This window comes from Natator depressus, chromosome 3 (genome assembly GCF_965152275.1).
Source record: "Natator depressus isolate rNatDep1 chromosome 3, rNatDep2.hap1, whole genome shotgun sequence".
NCBI classification, from domain to species: domain Eukaryota; kingdom Metazoa; phylum Chordata; order Testudines; family Cheloniidae; genus Natator; species Natator depressus.
Genome location: NC_134236.1, coordinates 167,826,719 through 167,838,724, shown reverse-complemented (window position 1 = coordinate 167,838,724; position 12,006 = coordinate 167,826,719). Strand labels below are relative to the sequence as shown.

The following is a 12,006-nucleotide window of genomic DNA, read 5'->3' as shown; positions in this document are numbered from 1 at the left end:
TGCTGGGAGAATCAAATTAATTGGATTTTCAGTAACTGGAACCTGTTGGTGCTTTTAGAATAGCCTGAGGATTTGGTTTCTTGTGCTTTGTGTCTCAGTGCATCCTGTCCCACCCATGACTGGCTTCCTTCAACAATATAGCAGAGTTCTAGCCCACAGTTGCAGTTTCTCTACCACAGACCTTTCAAATAGCTTGGCTCTGCAGAAAAAAAGGAAGCCTGAATTTCTCTTGTCTCCTCACAGATTCGTCTGTGTGAGCCACAGCAACCTGTCCCAAATTGTCATTTTATTGTGCCTGTTTGCAGTTATCCACAGAGCAATGCAATAGGTAATGGTGTAGTAATTTATACCACCAGGCTGCTAGCACACAATCCAAAAGGCTGTAATCTTTAAATAATAAAATCAGTATTAAAGACACAATTGCCCCAGATGTGGCATAGCTGTACAAATAGGCAACAAGTCAAAAGCAGTTCTGAGATAGTTTGGTTGAACTGTTATGGTCTAGATCAAGAAGGTTGATGATGACACCAATAACTATTTCTCAGCATAAGAAATTGTGGAACTTGCTGACAGTGGAGTTATTCGCATCAAAGCCCAATTGCAATATACTAGTGGTCTCCAAGGAAAAAACGTCAAAGCACAAAAGCAATAGATCTCTAGAATTTCTGCAGTATAATCCTCTTCCGAGGGTTTCCAAAGAAAGCATTTTAGAAAGCCCAAGTTTCAGCTTTGTGTCCTAGAAACAGCAAATGGTAAGACTACCTAGATACCTGAAGATTGCTTAGAGCCAGCCGAGCTACCTAAATTCTTTTCAAGTGTTCAGGATTCTCCTCTGGTGTATATCGGAAGTCTGATTTTGGAATGCTGAAATAGTTTTTCCACTTTGAAAAGTGCATTCCTTGAGAACAATAGCAGTAACCTTGGTTCCAGAACTGCATGCAGTATATGAGGAAATATATAAAGCAGCCACATGGTCATTGATGCAGTTAGTAGAAGTCAGACATGCAGTCGGGTGTGCCATGCATCTTCCATTAGCATCAGCCTTGTTTTATAGGCAGCACATGTAATGACACCTATCGTTCAGGTTGCCTACTTCTACCCATTGCAAAACCATATAACTTTCACACTTGAACGGTTCTGGCTGGAATTTTTCATGCCAGGTATCTGCCTGAAGCCTTTTTTTTTTTTTTTTTTTTTTTTAAGGTGAAGTGTGGGTGGGAATTTCATCAAAAATTATTCAGCTGTTTACAAGAATGTTAGGAAAAATATATTCTTCTAACCATGTTGACAAATTTGTTGTAAGGTTCTTTGAGAAGCTCTAGTGCCTCCATCACAAAAATATTATGTGACCATGTAATTAAAATGCATATACACAGGGGAGTAGAATTAGAATTGCATGGGCAAACTTTATTCTGGCATTTCCTAACTTTTGTATGCTTGACTTTGCAATGTTTTCTCTCTTAATATAATTTTGTTTTATGTAATGTGTATAGTTTCAAATCCCTCTTAAATGGCTACTGCTAAATTCCTTCTGTCAGAATCTAGGAATTTGTCAGAGGGGAAAAAGAGGAGAAATATTGGGGGAAATACCGGAAATTTCCTTTCTTGGGCCTATCAGGTGCACTGATTCAAAACCCCTTAATTTATAATTTGTTATGATAATCACAAACACAGATACAGGCACTTATGCATTTATCATGTATTTCATGATGGTGCATCACAGGCATTTTTCTACTACCTTATTTGTTCTTTATTTAGGAAGTTTAGTCAATTTTTTAGATATTGGTTCTTTAAAAGGATTTGACTAGCCTTCAGTAGGATTCCATCCATGTATCACCAGATGTTCTTAAGGCTGTAGTTTAAATATGTGAATAAAAGTATTACTCCTCATAGGTTTCTAAGGCCTGCTCAATAGTGGCCATACAATAGCATTTCAACAGGGTTTTAATACACACAGCAGCGCTAAAATGGTAGTTGGTTACAACCAAGGCCTCATATCTCCAGTGACACTGTATGCTTAAATTTATGTGCCATACCTTACGTCTATGAAACACACTTCCACCTCCAGGTCTCACTGCATAAAGAGGCCCCACTCTTGTACATCTAGTGGTTTGGGAGAGGAGAGTCAGATTGTAGTTGCCACCCTGCATTTCGCTCCCCTTCTACTATGACTTGAAGTATGCCGTTTTCTGTATTGAGCTTCTCAGGATCTCAAGGGTGAGGCATGAACTCTGGCCCCTCAATACCTCTCTGATCTGTTACAAGTATTTTTTGCTCCCCTCAGTCCCTTCCCTCCTGTGGATCTGCCAAGGCCCATGGGATGGGGACCAGCACTTCTGAACAATTAAGGGGTAAAATTCTATATATGCTGTATCATGTTGGGTCTAAAGTCTGCAACAAGACTTTGCTGTTTGGGTTGGGGTATCAAGTATACAGAAGCCTAATTTATAGTAAAGATTAAACTTTAGTGCATTTGTCCAGTTTTTTAAAATACAGATTAATTTTTAAAAATTATAGTTTATATCTATCTCTGGGAAGCAAACTTTCTTTAATATGTATTTTTTTTTAAAAGCGAATTTTCTAATCATGCACACAGGTCTGTTTGTATTCATATTTGAGTCCTCACCTCTGTAAGTTATACAGGTTTTTAATTGTACCCTTCTGATGCTAAAATATGTTCAATATCCTATTTCGCCATTTAAAATAACTAGAAATAAGAATATATTTGGTACTTTGAACCTTTTACTAGTTTAGTAAAGAGTAGTGGTAACTTCTTCAAAGTTTTCATTTTAATGTTTGTTGTAGTTGGTGTATGAATTTTTCCTGAGATTTTTGGAGAGCCCAGATTTCCAGCCTAGTATTGCAAAGCGATACATTGATCAGAAATTTGTACAGCAGGTGAGTGTAACATTTTTATATTTAATAGTCAATTAACTCTTAACTAAAAGGAATGTTGTGGTGTTGATGTTGAATATCTAAATAATACAGCATAATTTTACTTGTGCAGGTCATAAAATAACCAGCTTTATTAAAATGTAATTCTTTGTATTGTAACATGAGAATCCTTTGTTTGCCAACTGTTATATTAGCAGAGGAACATCTACATAGACTACATGTAATCTGGGAATTCAGAAACATATAAAACATAGGGATAATACTGAGTTCTGTTGCAATTATTTTTTCTTAACATACAGTAGTTTCAATTTGTGGAACAAATTCAAGTTTCTTAGTGATCTATACTGTATTTTAATGTTTTCCCATGAAATAGATAATCCTCAGTGCTGTTCTGTTGTAATGGCTTTGTGACTCTCACTACATAAGCTAATATTTTTGTGATGGTTCTCAGGGCACCCAGGATTGTGAGTCATCTTGTTACCCCAGCATGAGGGAGACTTGCCTGTGCCTAGCTGGTTGTTGACTCCCTAACGCTACCAGCCTTTCAGCCACTCAAGCACTCTCTTCTGGGCTCTGCCAGCCTTGTATTTGCCTTGCATATTAACAATAGATGCATCCCAGTCCCCAAGTCCCTTTTGAAATATTCTGTTGTGATATCCAGCCCCTGACACCAGTTATTCACAGAAATCCTAGGTCCTCTGCCTCAAAAGTACCCCAAGTTTACCAGTTTTACCTTAAAGCACCGCTCCTGTATAACACACAGCACTTGTAATAAAACAGAAGATTTATTTAAGAAAGGAGAGAGATTATGCTATAAACAAGAAGCAGAGATGGAAGCAAATAGTTACAGTACATAACAAAATAATAAAACTCAAACCTGGGTCAACACTTCATATTTATCTTTCATATCTAAAAATAGGTTTTCCTCCCAAAGTTCAGTCTGTTGCAGAGCTGGCTACCTTCACAGGAACTAGGATCCAGTTTTTCATGAGAACACCCCTGCTCCTCAGGATGTCTCCTCAATAAAAGGATCCAAAGTGCCTTTCCTCACTGCTATCCTCAGTGCTATTTTCCACTGCATGCATCCGATGAAGTGAGCTGTAGCTCACGAAAGCTTATGCTCAAATAAATTTGTTAGTCTCTAAGGTGCCACAAGTACTCCTTTTTTTTTCCTCACTGTGTTATGCTGAAACAGTCTTTTGTCTTTATTCGTAGGCAGGGTGATTCTCTGTTTGCTGTAATGTTTCTTTTTTACCTCCAAGTGGTTTTGATTACTTGCAGTTGTCTCTGATGGTTTTCTATTGAAAATCTTGGAATGGAGCAAGGCTAGACAGTTGAGCCTTTCATTCCATCACTGGCTAACCAAGGCAGGGTGACAACTCTCTTTCTTGAGTGGGCCATCACTGAGATATATGTAATCCCCGTGTGACTAATGTTTACTCCGAGTCCCTAAAGCATACTTTCGATATAAATAATTATTCTCTAAATATTACCTGTACTTACATCTCACAGGGATTATGAATCTTGACAAGTTATGAACAAGAAACCAGTTAGTATAAGCAAAAAAGTATATAAAATGTGTAATTCATCATATTTATTTTGAAATGAGAAGTCATTTAGAGCAGACATATTTTCTGTTCCCTACTGATATCAGATTCAGACAGAAAGTACTCATAGTTGTGATGGCTGTGAGATTTTTTTTTTTTGTTCTACAGCTTTCTTTATAAAAGCACCATAATTCTGTCAGAACCTCACTCTTTCCTTTCTCCTGAGAAAATGTACATAATGCTTATTATCTTTTCATTTTACAGAATGTAGGCCCTGATCCTGCAAAGACTTATATATGCGCTTAACTTTAAACACATGAGTTTTGTTGAAATCAGTAGGCTACCTGTGCCTATTTAAGCATGTGTATGTCTTTGAGGATAGGGGCCTTAAATAAATACCTCACTGTCATTTGTGAGAATTGTTTACAAATTTTTGAAGCTATAAAGTGCAGCGCTTTCTAAATGTTGAGTTATTAAATAAAACTATAATCAGAATGATTTATGTAAGGACATTTTATCCCAGTTTAAATGACTTAACTTAAGGGCATTGTATAAGAAGCTTCCTGTTGGGTTTGGATGTAATTTTTAGAAGATTAAATGCTATGGGACAGTAAAAATAAAGCATCTGAATTAACAAGTTATATTAATTTATTTAATATTGAATATTTGAACAGAATTGTAAGTAACAATGTTGTTTGCATCTAATAATACTTAAATGATTTGTGAATTAGAATTAACAAAATGACAGTTTAATTCCTTTTAAAAAGTAATATCTCAGGTTTTTTTTTAAAGCTGTTGGAGCTTTTTGATAGTGAAGACCCACGAGAGCGTGATTTCCTAAAGACAGTCCTTCATCGAATTTATGGAAAATTCCTTGGATTAAGGGCATTCATCAGAAAACAAATCAACAACATTTTCCTCAGGTGCATTATAGATTTAGTTCTTTATATAGCCTAGATGATAAATATTTTCCTTTAAGTCAAAGATTCTCCTTTTTAATGGTTGTACCTGAAACAGCCAGCAGAATTGTCATAGCAGGTGCTATCTAGCTAACAGGGAAGTCATATAGTTGTCCATTACATAGACTTGGTCTGTAAGATGTTGACTGAATGAGAATTGAGGGAGCTCAGCACCTTGCAGGATCAGGTCTTTATTTTAGGACTTGATTATGCTTGAAAACTTTCACTAGTTGTAAAATGTAAAACTTAATGTCGTTACACTAGTTCAAATCCCTAACATACTTACTTAAACAAGTTTAAATCACTGTAACTGATTTAGCTTAATGTGAAGGAAGAATGAACTCTAAGCATATGTCTGCACAGCAAAAGCTATGCATTGGCTAGCCTACCTGAGCTAGCTTGAATCCAGCTATCACGGGTAACGAAAGCTGTGAAATCAGTGCTGTTGTGGGATTGAGTGTGGATATTACAAGCCTGGCACAGACCCTGGGAAGGTATTTGGCTCGCTAGTTCATTCTGACTTCGCTACTATTGTTACCCACACTAGCTGGATTCAAGCTAGCTTGGGTAGGCTAGTCTGGCTTTTGCTGTGAAGATGTACCATAAACCCCAAAAGAGCCAACTGACTTTTAACTTTGAAGAAAAACAAATGTTAGAAATAAAATAAAATACATTTGAGAAGGAGTTTCACATTTAGAAATTATTTTTCCCCTCTTAGTTTCATTTTATTTGTGTATTTATTGCTATTACATCTTATTTTTTAACAGGTTTATATATGAAACAGAACACTTTAATGGTGTTGCTGAACTACTTGAGATATTGGGAAGGTAAGTTTGGTTCGATAATATAAAATGAACAGTTGAACATTATTTTTTGTGTTCCTATCCAATTATTTTGGGGGTGGGGTGAAAGAATTGTTCTGATGCTTATAGTGATGAACTGAGGTCATTGGTATTTTTATATTTCCATGTTGCTATGCAAATGTAGAATTAGAAAAGTGCACTTTCTCTGTGTAAATCGTAGAGATGATCTGCAAAAGATTCATTTTTAAATTGGGCTTCTCATTTTGGCTTTGGCATGATGCATGAAAAGCATGAAAGGTAGCTTTTTCCTTAAAAAGGGCTTTGTTTTCCCTTGCTTTATCTTAAAAATATTGACATTTCTCAATCATGGCTTTGCCAAGAAACTAATTGTGTATCTCCAGAGGAGAATATTGTTAGCTCTTACATCTAAATTGAAGATATTAAATCTTTAACAGGTTTTTCCTTCTCTACCATGTTAGTCATTAAAGTTTTGTAGGTGTTAAAATAGTCTGACTGAATATCCTTTCCCCTCACAGTTGCTTCTCTTTCCCACTCTGAGATTTTTGTGATGGTACTCCACAGTTGACATAGATCTATTCTGCATTGGTGAAATTTACCAAAAAAAATTCCCACTGGTTCAGCTGAATACTTGTTAAAGTTAATGAGAGCTGGAGGGAGACAGGGCTTCAGTGATCAGAACCATTTTTATTACTGCTTCAATTAGACTTGCCTTTTAGCAGGTTTAACTAAAACACTGATTCTTCCTGCAAGAGCATGTCTACAGCAGGGCTCCCATATACAGGATTAGCTGAGTCATTGAGGATTTTTTGGTAAACTTCACTGGTGTACACATGGCAATGGTGTCTACCCTTAAGAAGCAGGACCTGAATTTGTAAGGTAAAAAGCAAACTACTACCTCCTCCCTAGCCCCCATTTTAAAAAAAGCCACCCAAACAAATAAACTTTCAGGTCTTATTTGTGTGTCAAAGTAGTAAAATAGGACACAAGTCTATCTCTTCTCTTTCAAGGTCACCTTTTAATTATTGTGGGTGGACAGTGTGTCAACCTCACTAAGCTCTATGGTTAATGTGCCTTGCTAAGCTCCACAGTGATTTAAAAATGGAAAAATCTTAGAAATTTGAGTCTAGATTATCACCAGAGATCACAAAAGAACTGAACTTGTCTACTGCGGACATTGATAACTGAGGTATGGCGTTATACCTATTGATAATAGCTGAGGATGGGCTTCCTGCCCACTTCCCAGTCCCTAAAGTAATAGGCACATTTTGTAAAATACATATAAAAAATAGCTTTGAGTACAGTAGTTCTCAATCTACCAAGAAAAAGAGACAGTTTCCCCCATTTTTTTAAGATGAAATAACTGTGCTTATTCATGTTTTTCAGCATTATTAATGGTTTTGCACTGCCATTGAAAGCAGAACACAAACAGTTTCTTATGAAGGTGTTGATTCCTATGCATACTGCTAAGGGATTAGCTTTGTTTCATGCACAGGTAGGTTTTTTGAAAAATTATTGGAACAGAATATATTTTATTAATATATAAGTATAAATAAACCTTAAAATGTTTTCCATACTTGGGGAAAAAGAAATTGAGAAGTCATAGCCTGCATTTGAAAACTTTTTGGTTTTTACTGGTTTATCACAACTCAGACATTATTTAAGCTTGGTACCTTTTTGTATTGTCATCTTCATGTAACAAATACTGTTTCAAAATTCCTCTATTCTTTTGTAATGTTTTTCTTTGAGAAGCATACTTTTTTCTTCTTCTTCGAGTGCTTGTTCATGTCAATTCCAAGCAGGTGTGTGTGCGTGCATGTGCACAGTAGCTGGAAGATTTTTTTCCCCTAGCAGCATCCATGGCATCGGCCTGGGCTCCCCCTGGAGTCATGCCTTCATGGCGCCCAATAAAGGGCCCTGCCGATACGCCCCCTCCATCTCTTTCCCCCCCCCCACCCCCCCAGCTCCTTCTTACCGCCAGTGACAGTAGCTGGAACTTCCCCTTGCTCTTGCTTCGGCAAGCAGCTGAGCAGTACTTTAAGTTTTTGCTGTAGATAGTTAGTTCTAGTTGGTTAGTATAGCATAGTTAGTTCACTTACAAGTTTCAGTTATGGGGGGTTCCCCCCCTCTTTTTTCTCCTCCCCTTATTTGGCACCGGGACCTGCCGTGATCCCCGGGCTTCAAGACTAGCCAAGGCTGCACAAAACGCATACCTAAAAGTGACCCCACACCTCCTGTTTACAGTGTCTGGGCGAGGGTCACCAAAAAGACTACTGCAAGATCTGTCGTGAATTCCAACTGAGAACTATTAAAGAGAGGGAGCAGAGGCTTAAAAGCCTCCTCATGGAGGCAGATCTCTAACCTCAGTCGGACCCAGGTGCCAAGGATCCCGCTCCCAGTACGTTGTCTTTGGCGTGGAGCAATCCAGTGCTGTCTTTGAGAGATCCAGTATCTAAGAAAGACCCTGCCAAGGAGGCTCGGCACCATCATGGAGCCTCCCGGGGCACTCCAGCCTTCGGCACCAGTCCCAATCGCCAGCGCAGAAGATGACAAAGAGGCTGATCCTCCTCAGCAAGATCCAGGGACCACCCATCAGTGGCACCTCAGTTGGGCCACGGCTCCGAGGCTCAGAGTGGGGCTACATTGACTCCTGCCCATGTGAGGAGTACAGGCCCATCGTGCTCACTGAACCCCTCAGAGCACCTGCTGCTCCCGTCCACCCCAAATGCTTTTGCGGCAGCGCAGGACCTCCTGAGACTCACGGCGCTGTTCTCACCCCCGAAGCAGGAGGATGCGCCGGCACCCCAGGCTCCATCCCTGCACCCCATTCAGTCAAAGGGAAAGCTGGTGATGATGTCACGCTGATCCCCGTCACCTCAGCACCCCCCGACGCCAGTGCCTCCATCCAGGGAGCACAGTTGGTCCCCAGGCTCCCGATGCTCTATGTTGAGAGGTGCAGCGCCACCCTGGTCGTCCTATTCTGAATCATCAGTGTCGGACACGTACCACTCTGACTATAGCAGGAGCAGAAGGTCCAGCTCATGGCACCATAGAGGGTCTCACCCGATGCAGTGGCCCTCACAATGGCAGAAGCCGGCTCAGTGGTCCTTTCGGACTCCGTGGTCTTTCCATCAGGGCCAGGGTCGGAGCCAAGGATCCTGCTCGGGAGCTGCATCAGTGGCATCTGCAACATTTGTTCCGCCACGACCAGCAACTGAGCCATTCCCTCCAGTGTCAATGCCGTTGACCACGGCACTGTCACCAACATCGGCCCCAGAGGCATCAGCGCCTCAGACTGCTGCTACGGTGCTGGCTGTGCCTTCGGCACCAATGACAGCACCAGCACAGACATCGACACTGGCTGTGACAGCGTTGATGAAGACCCTGGCACAGACGCTACACCAGACGTCTGTACCGGCATAGGACCCAACGTCGGCACCAATACCCGTGCCCACCAACCACAGTCCCCCCAGGGTCACAAGATCCCTTGGGTAGGGATGGAAGAGAGCAACCACCTCCTCTGATGGCGGCCTCCTCGTCTTCACCAGATGAGGCACTGGCGGGCACTTACATAGCCCCAGCTCTGGACGACTCCAGGGTGTTGCAGCAATTGCTGCGTCGGGTCACCCAGGATCTGGCCATTCAGGTGGAGGAAGTGGTAGATGATGCAGACCCTGTGGTAGATGATGCAGACCCTCTGGCCCTTCCCGTATCGCCTTACCATTTAGAAAGACAATTATGGACATGACTAATACCCTGTGGCAGACCCCAGCCTCGCTGCAACCCACCGCAAAGCATAACGAACGCTGGTACTTTGTGCCCTCCAAGGGTTATTAACACTTATATTCCTACCCCCAGCCTGACTCTCTGGTGGTGGACGCTGTTAACCAGTGGTAGAAGCAAGGCTTTCAGGGCCCTTCCCCCAAGAATAGGGACTCTAAAAAAACTAAACCTATTCGGGAGAAAGGTGTACTCAACGGGGGGAATACAACTCTGACTATCTAACCAGCAGGCCATTGGCAGCAGGTACTCCTACAATATCTGCTCGGTGATGGCTAAATTCACGGAGTTGCTCCCTTCTGACTCCTGTGCCGAATTTTCGGCTTTGGTCGAGGAGGGGAGACTGATCTCCAGGGCGTCACTGCAGGCCGCACTTGACGGGGCAGATGCTGCCACTAGGATTATGGCCACAGGAGTAGCCATGAGAAGGGGCTCATGGCTCCAGGTTTCTGGTCTCCCCTATGAGATCCAGCAGACCATACAAGACCTGCCTTTTGAGGGTGAGACTTTTTTCGGAGAAAATGGGCAAGAGGCTAACCAGCCTGAAGGACTCCAGAGCCACCCTCAGGTCCCTGGGCCTCTATATGCCATCAACTCAGTGGAGACACTTCCATTCGCAGCCTCCTCAGCGGTTAGTATCAATGTGACCCTGCCTCACCCAGTCCTCGATTCCCTTCTGTGGTGGCTCGACCCTCAGGAGGTGTGCTCAGGGGTCCCCTTCACCAGTCCACAGCCATCTCTTTTGCTAGTGACGGACGCATCAAACTTGGGCTGGGGAGCACATCAAGGAGACTGCAGGACTCAAGGTCTCAGGCAGATCTGGCTCTCCACATCAACGTCAGAGAACTGAGAGCGGTGCGCCTGGCATGCCAGACCTTCCGGGCATACTTAACAGGACAATGTGTATCAGTTATGATGGACAACACCATGGCAATGTTCTATATCAACAAAGGGGGTTCATGCTCTTCTTCTCCCCTGTGCCAGGAAGCCCTCATGCTGTAGAACTTGTGTAGAACATTCAATATACCTACAAGCGTTGTATCTCCCCGGGGTACAGAATGAGCTGGCAGACCACCTCAGCAGGTCCTTTCACGGCCACAAGTGGTCCCTTCGCCCAGATGTCGCAAATTCAATCTTCCAGAGGTGGGGATTTCTCCAGATAGACCTATTCGCCATGCGACACAACAGGAAGTGCCAGCAGTTCTGCTCCTTCCAAAATCACAGCCCGGGATCAAGCACGGATGCATTCCTCCTCCCATAGGGAGGTTGTCTCATATGTGCTTTTCCATCCATACTGCTTGTTCACAAGGTACAGTGCAGAGGTAAGGGTGGCAATACCATGCCAGGCCATCCTTACTTCTGTGCTGCTGCTGGTGGCAGCTCTGCCTTAAGAGCTGTGCTCCCAACCAGCAGCCGCCGCTCTCCAGCTACCCAGCTCCGTAGGCAGCGCCAGTAGCAGCACAGAAGTAAGGGTAGCCGTACTGCAACCCCCCCCCTACAATAACCTTGCGACACCCCCCCCCTCCTCCCCACAACTCCTTTTTGGGTCAGGACCTCTACAATACAACACTGTGAAATTTCAGATTTAAATAGCTGAAATCATGAAATTTAAGATTTTTAAAATCCTGTGACCATTAAATTGACCAAAATGGACTGTGAATTTGGTAGGGCCCTACTTACGTTGCACTGGTGAATATGCCCTTACAAGTTAAAATTTAAAAACATAGTTTAAGGTTGAAGCTGTGTTTCTTCAAATAATTGGAAATCTCACATGCCAATATTCTAATTGGGCTTCTTGTTTAGTGTTCATATATGACATTTAATTAAAAAAAAAAAACTAAAGAAATTTCCAGCCAAAAACTATGTTAAAATGGAGGTAATGTTGAGAGTATGTATCAACAGTTCAAGGGTAAAAAACAACATTAGAGATGTTGTAATTATCCCAAAATCGAGCATTGCAAACCCAGGAAATTCAGAATTAAGGTTACACTTAAAAGAAATCCA

General features: G+C 41.7%; 1 protein-coding gene across 1 annotated transcript in view; it reads left to right on the top strand.

Annotated features, from left to right (window-relative positions):
- PPP2R5A (protein phosphatase 2 regulatory subunit B'alpha) overlaps nt 1-12,006 on the top strand; it is a 91,029-nt gene that overhangs the window by 59,360 nt on the left and 19,663 nt on the right. Inside the window, exons 4-7 of the mRNA XM_074949298.1 lie at nt 2,806-2,898; nt 5,235-5,365; nt 6,169-6,228; nt 7,609-7,717. Of these exons, the coding sequence (XP_074805399.1) occupies nt 2,806-2,898; nt 5,235-5,365; nt 6,169-6,228; nt 7,609-7,717 (393 nt within the window). The remainder of the gene's footprint in view (nt 1-2,805; nt 2,899-5,234; nt 5,366-6,168; nt 6,229-7,608; nt 7,718-12,006) is intronic.